This window comes from Mytilus galloprovincialis, chromosome 5 (assembly GCF_965363235.1).
Source record: "Mytilus galloprovincialis chromosome 5, xbMytGall1.hap1.1, whole genome shotgun sequence".
NCBI classification, from domain to species: Eukaryota; Metazoa; Mollusca; class Bivalvia; order Mytilida; family Mytilidae; genus Mytilus; species Mytilus galloprovincialis.
The window spans coordinates 55,551,965-55,565,536 of NC_134842.1; the positions used below are offsets into that span (position 1 = coordinate 55,551,965).

General features: G+C 31.6%; 1 protein-coding gene across 1 annotated transcript in view; it reads right to left on the reverse strand.

The window, feature by feature from the left end:
* Nucleotides 1-13,572, reverse strand: part of LOC143076066 (E3 ubiquitin-protein ligase CHFR-like) — a 48,598-nt gene that overhangs the window by 20,120 nt on the left and 14,906 nt on the right. Inside the window, exons 6-14 of the mRNA XM_076251698.1 lie at nucleotides 12,046-12,116; nucleotides 10,205-10,473; nucleotides 9,818-9,893; nucleotides 7,482-7,560; nucleotides 6,115-6,179; nucleotides 5,614-5,705; nucleotides 4,378-4,470; nucleotides 1,259-1,338; nucleotides 258-395 (exon numbers count right to left, since the gene is read on the reverse strand). Of these exons, the coding sequence (XP_076107813.1) occupies nucleotides 258-395; nucleotides 1,259-1,338; nucleotides 4,378-4,470; nucleotides 5,614-5,705; nucleotides 6,115-6,179; nucleotides 7,482-7,560; nucleotides 9,818-9,893; nucleotides 10,205-10,473; nucleotides 12,046-12,116 (963 nt within the window). The remainder of the gene's footprint in view (nucleotides 1-257; nucleotides 396-1,258; nucleotides 1,339-4,377; nucleotides 4,471-5,613; nucleotides 5,706-6,114; nucleotides 6,180-7,481; nucleotides 7,561-9,817; nucleotides 9,894-10,204; nucleotides 10,474-12,045; nucleotides 12,117-13,572) is intronic.

The window sequence follows — 13,572 nt, forward strand, 5'->3', positions numbered from 1 at the left end:
AATTAGTTAATTCGAATCAATTCGAATTAAAAAAGAAGAGTGTGTGAATGCGATAAGCAAATTCGATTTGCATTCGATTTGAATTCAATTCGAATTAAATGTCCGTGTGAACGATGCATAACGAATAATAATCATATAATGAATCGACAGTACACAGCTGGTTGTGGAGGAATTTTGGAAGTCCTTTCCTTTATCCACCCACATTCATTTTTATTTTAATTTGTCAAATATATCCTTTTATCTCTTTTTATTCATACCAGAGGTAGAAGCTTCAGCCCCATCACCCAGAGATTGTGTTGCTTCTGACTCCTCCTCTTCCTTCTTCTCAGTGGCTGTGCCTGTAGTCTGGTTACCTCCCTGATTCAAACCTAAAGCAGTGCCCACAACATTTATTGCTGAAATGAAACAATTCAATGTTGTAAGATCTAAGTGGATATTCACCCAGTGAATTATTGAAAAAAACTCTGCAACTCAAAATAGATGACTAAAATCTTTCAAATAGCAACATAATAAAGTTGCCTGTGTACAAATTGTGGTATGATTCTTATAGTGAGGTGTCCACTTTTGATGAAACTAAAGACATCTATGTATATGAGATCAAGGTGCAATGATCTACCTCCACATATACCTATAATACAAGGTTTCTTTCTATGTTCTAGGAATTTTTGTGAGATCTATACTGCTCTATATCCATTTTTACAATTGCAATATCATGTAGCCTTTATCTAGTTAAGAAAGGAAGAGCAGAGAAAAATTATGTTAAAGTGTTGAATAACCATTTTTTCCAAATATTTTTGCTGTTCAAAAATGTTATCCAAATACTTTGCTTTAATTTTGTGCAGAATTTGGCCAGACTTTTACATTTTGTGCATAATTTGACCAGAATTTGAATTTTGTGCATAATTTGACCAGAATCTATAAGCAAATCATCCATTGCAAAATTGTGGAACATTACAGTATTCCAAATCAATGATGCATTGCCAATAAAACAGGGCAAAATTTAAAAAAAAGAGTGTTCTTTGTCTGATACATGCATTGTTCATTCTGTATTTTTAAAATTTCTGTGTATGTCTCTTTTTTAAGATGTTGTTAGTGGATGTGCTCCTCATTAGCAGGAGGAAGATACAGAAAAGAAGAAGAAGGTGGTCTATTTGGTCTGTTCTACTGTCCAGTATTTCTGTTGATCCTGTTTATATTCTTTTTATGTATTATTAGAGAAGAGAAACAAAACCTGCATGCTGAAACTAAACTTTCACACCTGTCTGAAATATGCCTGTAGGAGGAACAGTGGGTGGAGCTACATAACCTGGACACTGGCGACATTTTGTGGCTGCTGGTCTGAAAAACAAATTTCAAGATACAAATACAAATGCATATGTCAAATCAAACATAGCATAACATAGAACTAACAGTTTAACTTTTTACCTTTTAAAAAAAAATTCTGATATTTCATTGACATTGACATAAAAATACATTGCTTTTCAATCTTACCTGTTTTTTTTTTTTTAAATCTGCATGATATTACTTTTAATGAGATTTAGTTTTCAATGTTTTCATTTTTTTTTTAAATATGTCAGTATTCAGTGAAGGGGTTTTGAAATGCTTGTAAGCTGATAAAATAAACCAACACTCTCAAAGCAGCAAACTACTCTGTGGTAGGACATTCTGGTACTCAGTCAGGTAAGAGCAACCAAAAGAAGTAAAATCAAACATATAATTAGTGCAATTTGGGGGGAAGGTGTACTGTTTTCTGATGATTTTGTTGTGTATATAAAACATGTAGCAGTCAATTTTCCCCCCAAATTGAACAGATTGTTAGCTTGATTTTATTTTTTTCTAAGTTGCTCTTACTTTACCAAGTACCAGGATGTCCTACCGCAGAGTAGGTAACATGTAGAAAAAATAGAAACTCCAGAGTCAAAAGTCGGAAATGTGAAAATAGTTTATTGACAATAATAAAATAAAACGTAGAAAACATTCATAGCTACTAGGGATCATTTATTCATTCTCGAGAAAAAGCTTCAAGCTGCATGTTCCAAGTATCCCCTTTAGGGAAGCTCTTGACTTTAAAATGAATGCACAGGGTTCTCGTTAAGACGCGTATACATGTCCTGGACGCATGGAAATCGAGCTGGACGCTTCATTTTAGAAACCTGTGGGTCCCTGAGATGCGTCCTGATTGTATCCCCTGAGTCCCAGAAACATCGCTTTGCCTAGAAGATTTATGATTCGACATTGTTTTGAGCCATTGTTTTGACAAGAAACTAAACCGGAAGTCGATGTCAAAAAATCGATTGGATGCGTAGATCAATATTTAAGACAGCTGATAGATTTATAATTTACATTGTCTGCATGGTTGAACAAGCCAATGAAAGGTCATGACCCATTTGTCAAATTGAAAAAGTAAAAATTGTTTGCAAACTATTTTTTTAAATACAAATGCTTGACAGTACCTTTTAATGGAATGAATATAAATCCAAATTTAATTATTAAAAGCAGAATAATCCAGAAATTAAATGAATTCCTTGACCACTTGTTTTCTTTTGTTGACAAACATGTCACATGATCATTTTTGGTGGGAAAATACTTGGGTGTAACCCCTAAATAACAGACAACCCTGGCTGGATATTTATAGACATTTAAAACAAGTGAAACTGCGAGCTACTGCTTACTGATGATACCCCCGCCGCAAGTGGATAATATTAATAGTGTAAAAATATGAAAGTGTTCGGTAAACAGGAAGTTGTCGAGTGATGAATCTGAAAACGCATCACACAATATAGCTGACTTATAAAAATCCTGAAACCAAATTTCAGAAATCCTTGTATTGTAGTTCCTGAGAAAAATGTGACGAAAATTTTTAACTTGGTTATCATGTGTAAAATCATACAAGTGTTCGGTAAACAGGAAGTTGTCGAGTGATGAATCTGAAAACGCATCACACGATATAGCTGACTTATAAAAATCCTGAAACCAAATTTCAGAAATCCTTGTATTGTAGTTCCTGAGAAAAATGTGACGAAAATTTTTAACTTGGTTATCATGTGTAAAATCATACAAGTGTTCGGTAAACAGGAAGTTGTCGAGTGATGAATCTGAAAACGCATCACACGGTATAGCTGACTTATATAAATCCTGAAACCAAATTTCAGAAATCCTTGTATTGTAGTTCCTGAGAAAAATGTGACGAAAATTTTCAACTTGGTTATCATGTGTAAAATCATACAAGTGTTCGGTAAACAGGAAGTTGTCGAGTGATGAATCTGAAAACGCATCACACGGTATAGCTGACTTATATAAATCCTGAAACCAAATTTCAGAAATCCTTGTATTGTAGTTCCTGAGAATAGCGACGAAAATTTTCAACTTGGCTATCATGTGTAAAATCAGACAAGTGTTCGGTAAACAGGAAGTTGTCAAGTGATGAATCTGAAAACGCATCACACGGTATGGCTGACATATATAAATGTTGATACCAAATTACAGAAAGGGTGGATGTGTAGTTCCTGAGAAAAATGTGACGAAAGTTTCATGGGACGGACTGACTGACGGACGGACTGATGGACGGACTGATGGACGGACGGACGGACTGATGGACGGACGGACTGACAGACAGAGGTAAAACAGTATACCCGCCCTTTTTTAAAGCGGGGGTATAATAAACAGCTGATATAGCAGTGCCATGAAAATAGTTAAACTAGGTATATCTAATTCAATCTACACCAATTTAATTGGGAAAAGGGTGTACAGGGGAAGAGGTTAATTTGTAAAGTTTTTTTTTTTGTCATTTAAATTTTGGTCCTGTAACTAAAAATCTCCAGGCAAATACTGAGTTTATTATTAAATAATCCATTCATATTTAAAAAAAAAAAAACAAACTAAAACACTACCTATTGCCCCAATCTTTTTTATGGAACTCTGGCTTTGGCAAACCAACATTTTTTTCAATGTGGCTCCACATTATGAATTGATAGACCCAGAGAGAAGTCTGCTACATGTATATATTTTGAACAATAACTATAATTAAGAGATCATAATTTTTATTGATATAATAAAAACTACCAATCCAACACGCATTGTTTAAGTTGTATTTCGTCATATTTCATTATATTATGACACAAAAAATTACATGCATCTTGGACTCATCAAAATCTATTGGGACTCACCATTTCTAAAAGTGATGAGTCCCAGGACTCACTATGAAAAATTCCTAGTGAGAGCCCTGGGCTGCAATACAGCTACAAAATAATTTTATCATGATCAAAGCTTGCTTTCAAATTAATCTTATTCTAAGTGTAGTATTGAATGACATCATAAAATTCTTTAATATCAAGGGAAAAAAACTAGTTTTCTGTTGTAAACTGTAAATAATCTTACCTTGTTCCAAAAAATGGTGTACCAATTCCAAAAAGCATGGGTGGTGCTGGTGTAAATACTGGTGGGTTGAATGCTATAGCAGGTGGAACAGTTCTGCAACAGAACAATCAATCGTAAAGTAAGAAAATATTGTAAGAATTATTCAAGGAAAAAAATATTGGAGAGTTGCACATCACATGATCTTTTTTTCTGTGGGTTTATAGGGTTGGGTGCAAATACAAGTCTGAATACATATGCAGAAAAAAATAATTGCTGTAAATACTCCAATTAATCATACCGTTAAGTTTAAATTACAGAGGAGGAGAAATTTGGAAATAGACCAATTAAAATTTAGAATTGTATCTAACCCATTTTGTGGTCTAATCAGAACATTTTTTTTAATATTAAATTAGCAATCTTCTTTATAAACAATTCTTGCCAAACATGGTACAGATTACAATTCATTCATCGTTGGTACCAATGTTTATGGATAGAGCAAAAATGTTATTCTGAGGGTACACAATTTTGTAGTTTCACAAGCTATTTGCTTTGACTTCTAAAATTAATGAAAATTTGTATTTCGTTTAGTATCCAAATTTGTGATTTTCCTCTTCACTCGCAATTAACAGTATTCCAAAAATATTACTGAATCCACAGAAGTCCATTTATTTCATTTTAGAGAGGACATATTTGTTTTAACATCAAATATGAAATATTTCCTGCATAGTCAGTGCAAAAACGTGAATACATTTCCTGCATATTCAGTGCAAAAATATGAAATATTTCCTTTTTGGTCATGTTGACTTATTTATAGGTCAGGAAAATGGCCATTGTTATAATATAGTTTGTTTCTTTGTGTGTTCCATTTTAATGTTGTGTCCTAGTTCTCTTTTTTTATGTGTTTCTCTCAGTTTTAGTTTGTTATCCGAATTTGTTTTTTTTCTCAATCGATTTATGAATTTCGAACACCGGTATACTACTGTTGCCTTTATTAACTTTGCTGTACATTATTGCTGTTGACAGTGTATCTCTATCTATAATAATATTTAAGATAATAACCAAAAACCGCAAAGCTTCCTGAAAATTACCAATTCAGGGGCAGAAACCCAACAATGGGTTGTGTGATTCATCTGAAAATTTCAGGGAAGATAGATCTTTACCAGATAAACAATTGTACCCCATTCAATAAAAAGAGAACACTAGTATCCACAATTGAATTGTACAATATAATATTTTAACCTTTCATTCAAAACCTACCTTGCCTCATCATCCTCAGCATCAGAATCAGTATAGTCCTCCTCTTCCTCCTCATTATCTGGATCATAACCCTCTGTAGCCGTTGGGGTCATCTAAAATATTAAAGTGATAAAGTGGTACTCACCCTAACCAGAAAAGTTCATTTAACAGTTGTCAAAATATATTACTGCAAATTCAGAAATCATTGGGTGCATCTATTAATGCCATTACTGAACACTAAACAAAATGCAAATTACTTTATAATACAACATGTACAATAAGGACAGGAAATTCTGCATAAAACTACTGCTTTTAAAATAGAAGGTTCAAGTTTTTTGTACTGTATCTAGATCTTCAGCTTTATTTGCTTTTTTTTATTTTTTTTTTTTTTTTTTTTTTTAAGTTTTTATTTTTTAAAGAATAAAGTTAATTTCCATTATGTATAACTTAAAGTTGAATTAAGCTATCAATTAGTTTTCCCATTTATCAAGTTATAAAGCTAGGGTAAAATAAATTAGTTACCATATCTTTTGTAATTTTATTCTTTGCATCAAGGGCTTTCAAGTCTTCTTCAGGTCTTTTCTTTTCTATAATTAAAACAAAATAATTGTATACTTAAAACAAGGTTTATAATGAAAAACAAATTAAAATGTACTGAACACCATTTTGCCATTCCTGATCATCACGTTTTTGAAAAAAGTTTCTGTTTCTGTTCTGAAAAATACTTGTATATATACTTTTTTACTCACATAACTGATCTTAAACTCACAAGTTTGAAGAAAGGGGGAAAGTATATGACAAAGAATAATAAAAAAGAACAGTTTTAAAGCAATTTGATTTCATAATAACGTAGAGATAAGATATCCTTTTTTTCATTTCCTCTTTTAGTGTTTTTAAAAATATGTAATTTCACTTTAGTATCTTATGACAGGGTCATATTTTAACTGCTATATATTTTTTATTGCTATTAAATAGTGATGTTAAGGAGCATTGAGTATCGCTCAGTAATACCGAGTATCGATTACCAAAATGATACTCGACTAATCGTTTTCCTGTTAGAAATGTTGTTCATTTTTTAAGTGTAAACAAAACACATTTTTATTGAGAGCGCCTCCCGGCAAATTAATATATAAATTAAAATTAATAAAAATTTAAATAACGATTCCAATGTTAGTATTTAACTGTAATATTAAAACCTGTATCGACCATCAGATAGTGATTTAAAATGGCATCAGTAAGTTATAATTATCCCCCCTTTGTTGATCATTGCATGTGTTTTTTATAGTTCATAAATACTTTTTTTTAGTAATTATTTTTCTATAGATATTGATTAATTACTTGATTAGATTGTTACCAGTTTACATAATTAGTACATTAAGTAAATGAGTTATTAATTATGGTATAAAAATCATTGGACTATTAGCTAGTCCTAGGTTATTATGTTGAGGGTGAATTGATCTTAAGATAACAACCCACAATACATAAAATTGGCACAGTTTTGTGTTTCCATTTGGTAAATGTTTTACCGAGCCAGTACTCGAGTATCGCTGGGTAAATCCAATGAGTTATCGATTAGTAAATCTTCACTTCCCTACTATTAAAATAAATTCACCAAAAATAAAGTTTGAAAAACCAACACACATCAAAACAGTTACTAATGGTTCATTATTATTTGTTGGATACCAATGGTCATGGATTTTGATGAAACCGCTGGGGAATCCTGAATCTGAATGTTTGAAAAATTACAAATTTTTTATAGGAATATTTAATAAATGTGGACTTTGACAAAACAACAAAAACAAAAATTTTATTCAACCCACAAAAATTAGTTCCAATTAATGGAAATATATAAATGATTAAATCCTCAGTATATTTATTACACTACAAACCTGGATGTTCTTTCAGATAAGCTTCTATCAAGTTGTTTACAATATGGTTTTTGTTGATTCTTTTTACTTTCATACGACACTAAAAAATAAATTTCAAATTCTATTCAAAAGTGGTCTGGTGAAATCAAATTAGATAATTAATGCCATTTTAATATCAGGATAAAGTAATTGCATGCAGCAACTGGGGAAAAAATATCTAAAAAGACCCAGCAACAAGGTTAAGCTTATTATAAAGCCAGGTTTAATCCACCATTTTCTACATAAGAAAATGCCTGTACGAAGTCAGGAATATAACAGCTGTTATCCATTTGTTGATGTGTAAGAACTTTTGATTTTGCCATTTGATGAGGGATTTTCCACTTTGAATTTTACTGCAAGATTGGTATTTTTGTTTACTTTACTTTTGCTAGCAATGCTGCTTTCTTTTGAAGATCCTGTGTATTTTGTGAATGTTATCTATATCAACATCAAACTGTCAAATTGGAATCCACCTACCCATAAAAAAAATTATTTTTGATCAATAGTTAACACCTTAGTGCAAGGCTAATACTTGCTATAACTTTGACTGTTTAAAATTACAGTTTTCTGTTTATTAGCAAAATGATTGTCTCCTGATGATTTAATTTTCTTAAATGATTTATCCTAATAAATCATTTAAGAAAATTAAATCATCAGGAGACAATCATTTTGCTAATAAACAGAAAACTGTAATTTTAAACAGTCAAAGTTATAGCAAGTATTAGCCTTGCACTAAGGTGTTAACATTACTCATTTAGAAATTAAAGAACCTTAGTGAGCGCGCTCACATACCCCACGTCCCCACATTGTCATTGGAGAAATAAAATATGTGTAAGAAAAAAAAAATATAAAAGAAAAAAAAATTGAATCATAATTTCCTGTCAATTTGCACATCTACATAGTATGTCCTTATTATCTACAAAGTTTCATGAAATTATGTTGTGTTGTTTCAGAGGAGTTGCGATGACAAACTGTTGCAGAAGTACATTAAAGTAAATAAGTTCAAAGCGGCGTAACTCCTAGAAAAAAATATGAATTATAATTTCCTGTCGATATGCACATCTACGTAGTATGTCCTTATTATCTGAAAAGGTTTCATGAAATTCTGTTGTGTGGTTTCAGAGGAGTTGCGATGACAAAAGGTTGCAGTAGTATATTAGGCAAATAAGTTCAAAGGGGCGTAACTCCTGGAAAAAAAAATTGAATAGTAACTTCCTGTCGATATGCACATCTACGTAGTATGTCCTTATTATCTGAAAAGGTTTTATGAAATTCTGTTGTGTGGTTTGAGAGGAGTTGCGATGACAAACTGTTGCAGTAGTACATTACAGTAAATAAGTTCAAAGGGGCGTAACTCCTAGAAAAAAATTTGAATCGCAATTTCCTGTCGATATGCACAATTACATACTAGTATGTCCTTATTATCTGAAAAGGTTTCGTAAAATTCTGTAGTGTGGTTTGAGAGGAGTTGTGATGACAAACTGTTGCAGTAATACATTAAAGTAAATAAGTTCAAAGGGGCGTAACTCCTAGAAAAAAAATTGAATCGCAATTTCCCGTCGATATGCAAAACTACATGGTATGTCCTTATTATCTATAAAGGTTTCGTGAAATTCTGTTGTGTGGTTTGAGAGGAGTTGCGATGACAAGAAACAGGACTGACCCCGTTGCGTGGGGTTTAATAATCAACAATGCTTTATATGCATAAACATGATAAAGATTGAGGCTTATAATAAAATATACTGTACATTTTTACAGTTTTTACTATGACTAAAGGGAAATAACTCCAACTTAATTTTAGTTGTGTTAGAAAAAATAATGGATTAACTTTTTTAAAATAATAAAAAAACCTACATTGTATATCTATATTTTTGAAAACAGTTTTTCGTTCAATGTAATGGTAAGGTGATACACAATTAGATCTGTATTAAATGTTTGTATTTGCATTGTGAAAAATATTTTAAACATGTAATTTAAATTGTGATATATGTGATTTTAGTCTAAACATTGGATTTGTTTTTAAAGAAAAGAATTGAGAAATTTGACTGTTTCTACTGTTGTAAAAAAGAAAACTATGAGTTAAACATAAAGCTATTCATGCAGACAGCGTTCTATGAATACTAAGCAACAATTGAAATAAAAAATTTGAATGATATGTCTATACTTTTGAAAAAAAGCCTTTTGTTGTTAGAATCAATCTTTTGTTGATTTTTTAAATTTTTATTTATTCGTAATAGCTTATTTCCCCCCTATTTATATATAATGCAGACAGTAAATAGCAACTATAAAAATATTCATTTATCTTAATCAAAACTTACTGTAGGACATTCATTAGATTTTTGCATCCAGTCAGAGTAACATCCAGCACAATAGGAATGCATACAAGGTTGTAAGCTGTGAAAAAAGATAAGTTTAATTTACACTGCTCCATCTTTCACAAATGAGTTTTGAGCTAGGTATCTGCAATGTATTGTTTTAAAATTTCATCCATTATTTTCATAATATACATAAACAATTATATCAAAACCCTTAAGCTTATAAAAAACAACTTTTTTTTATTTATTTATGATAGCAATGTTCTATTACAGTAAGTTTTTAAATTGCACCATTTCATCTTGTTATTTGTGATGGTCAGTTTTAAATACAGGCCTACAGTTTGTTGAATAAAATCCTACATAGAATATCCTACGAAAACAGTTTCTCACCTGATACAGTTATACATAATTTCCTGACAAATGCTACACATTAATGTCTCTTCTATCTCATCAACATCTGGTACTGCTGCGGGGGTGGTACCTGCTCCACTCTTCAATTTGGATGCTTCTTCCTTGCTTATTTCCTCTTTACTTTTCTTTTTAATCTCACTAGATGGCACATTTGTAGTATCATCTGACCCTATTTTACTTTCTGCACTTAATTCTGAGGTTTTCATCATTTTTTTGGCAGGTTCACTGTCATCTTTATCTTCATCTTTCTATAAAATATAATTAGACTTAGACAAACTATTATACCTTACTTATTGAATTAAGTGCTTTTTAGTTATAAAAAAAAGAAGGTTTTTAAGCTACATATACTGTGAAAGTACTTTAATTCATGGTATTAATTTTTGTGGTTGGAGCAACATTTACATTTTGTGGGTTTTTTAAATTTGTCATCAAAGGTGTTAATTAGGCCATAATTTGCATAAACATGTCACCTACAGAAAACAGTTACATTAACAAATGCTATAAACGTATCTTAAATTGTGAAAAAGTTCCTATCAAAAAAACAAGTCCAGCAGAAATTGTTATTTTCCATATGAGAATTATGAGGATATAAAATGAACAATTTATCATAGCATACCAATACCGGAAGTTTTACTTTCATCAGTTATATAATATAAAGAGAAGGATGAAAAAATGCATAACATTTTCATTTTTAGCAAAATGGCAAGAATGTAGTTTTGAAATGAATAAAAGTTGATATAGGTGATTCATTAATTAGACAGCAACTCAACAACAAAAATGACAAAAAATCCCCAACGTACAGTCTCCAACAAAACAAAGGTGAGGAGCTAAACAAATATCCATGTTCTTAAAAGTTATGAATAAATCAAATATAGACACTATAAAAGACATGCAATTTACATTAAATTTACATATTTGTGATCTCAGGTGCTCCAGAAGGGTAAGCAGATCTTACTGCACATGTGGCACCCGTCCTGTTGCTTATGTGATAACAAATCTGGTAAACAGTCTAATTCGGTAGGTCACATTCATGAAAGGGAAGGGGATTGTAGTAACGACGTTATAAGGAACATATCCGATATCATTTGTGAAACGGTTATCCCATAACGGTCAACCAACTCGTGATGGCGTCCGTAAAATTTACGAAGGGATGATTTAAACTTCACCATTTGGATCTCTTGGTTTAATAGCTTCCTTGTGAGTAGCAACCCTCTATTAAGAAAATCATGATAGGAAATGCAAGCACGGGAATATCGTATCAATTGGGAGATATATACCCTGTATGCAGGTTCTGCTCGAATGGTGCTACTTAGAAATGGAAAGTTCACAATTGGAATGCTGAAATCATCTCTTTTGTTGTAAAGTTTTGTTTTCAACCGACCCTCATTGTCAATTTCTAGATGTAAGTCAAGATATAATTAAATCGCTATATCATTTAATACCAATTTCTTGTATAATGGTGTTTTTTTCACAATTGAGATTTCCTTGAATTAACCAAACATGTTAACACAAAATTTGTCAGTATTTGCTGTCAAATAAACCCCTTCACATTCTGTATGTCCCTTTTCTAAGTCAGATCAGGAGCTTGTAATTCAGTGACTGTCGTTTGCTGTTGTGTTACATATTTGTTTGTCTTTCATTAATTTATAGCTGACTATGTATACTGCATGGTGACCTATAGGTGTTAATTTCTGTGTCTTTATGTCTCTTGTGGAGAGTTGTCTCATCTAAATGGCAATCATACCACATGTTTGTTTTTATATGGATTGGTGATACTGTATTTTGAAAATTGCATCAATTAAACTATCATAATGAAATACCTTTGTCCTTTTTTTACTGGTATCATCTGGTGTATCTTCTTCAGTATCATCCAGGAAGTTAACATCAACATCTGTTATAAATATACAAGAAGACATACATGTAATAATAACAGAAAGTTTGTTATTCTACACAATAAAAAGAAGTTAAACACTCCTAATGCACTATTTGTATATGGCAGATTTTACAGTATTGTGTTCTGTCTCCTACTTTCATGTTGCTAACGTGACAGAGACAAAAATGAGTAACGTTAGCGACATTTGGACATGTCACATGAGCAACAACATCTTTAAAAGTTAAAATGTATGCACACAGTGATGTTTAATATATGCCTGGAGTAATAAAATTGTACAGTCTGGTTTAGAATTTCTAAATATACAGAATGTCATTTGCAGGTGTACTTTATATCAAATGAATACACAAGAAACCAAAAAATGAGTAACGTTAGCGACATTTGGACATGTCACATGAGCAACAACATCTTTAAAAGTTAAAATGTATGCACACAGTGATGTTTAATATACGCCTGGAGTAATAAAATTGTACAGTCTGGTTTAGAATTTCTAAATATACAGAATGTCATTGGCAGGTGTACTTTATATCAAATGAATACACAAGAAACCAATTCGTAATAGTAACATTAGCAACATCTACTATCATGACATTACATTTTGTTGCGAACGTCTTTTTGGTGGACGGAATACATTTAAGGTCCTCTTGTAACGATATTACATACAACTTACCTTCTTTGCTTCCCAATCATGTGAAGGAACTGACTCCAAATCTATTTCTGCAAAGGGCGATATCGTAACTCCTATACAGGAGAGTTACAGATCTAAATATATGTTGCTCACGTGACACTGATTTGGACGGAAACGTCGAGCAGTAACGTTCGCAAAAAATAAAACAGCCAATGATATTGATTCCTCAAGTCCTTTGAACCCCTTACGTCATCCAAATTTAATATGATTGCTATTTTCAATTATTTATAAAACCCGGGATAAAAATAACTACAATGGGCTGTCTGAGAACCATTAAGAAAATTGCGATCGTGACATACCACAATGGACAGAAAAGACGTGACGTTAGCAACAATATTATTAAATTACCTTTTTTAGCCTTTACCAATAAAAATCTGCCTTAAAGTTATGATTAAAACACAAAAGAAGACTTTTTATTAAAATAGAAGTCCATGTTATTAGGCTCCACTTATAAATAATACTTCAAAATTCCACTCCAAATAAGCTGGATGTCAGTAAAGTAGGTCATGATGTCTATTCCATGTCCAATATTTTGAAATTGAAAATCCTCTAATTCTAACAAAAAACACAAACACAGAGTAATTTTTATTTTTATTTACTCAGAAAGACACATTTTATTCAATACCATAATGCATTACTCCATTACACAGTCTGTTTCACAGTTTCAGCAATTGCTTTTTTGATGGATACAAAAAAACAATATTTCCTTCTTATTGTAAAATCTGCCATATACAGAAAGGGATAAAGACATGTCACAAGTTTTGCTTT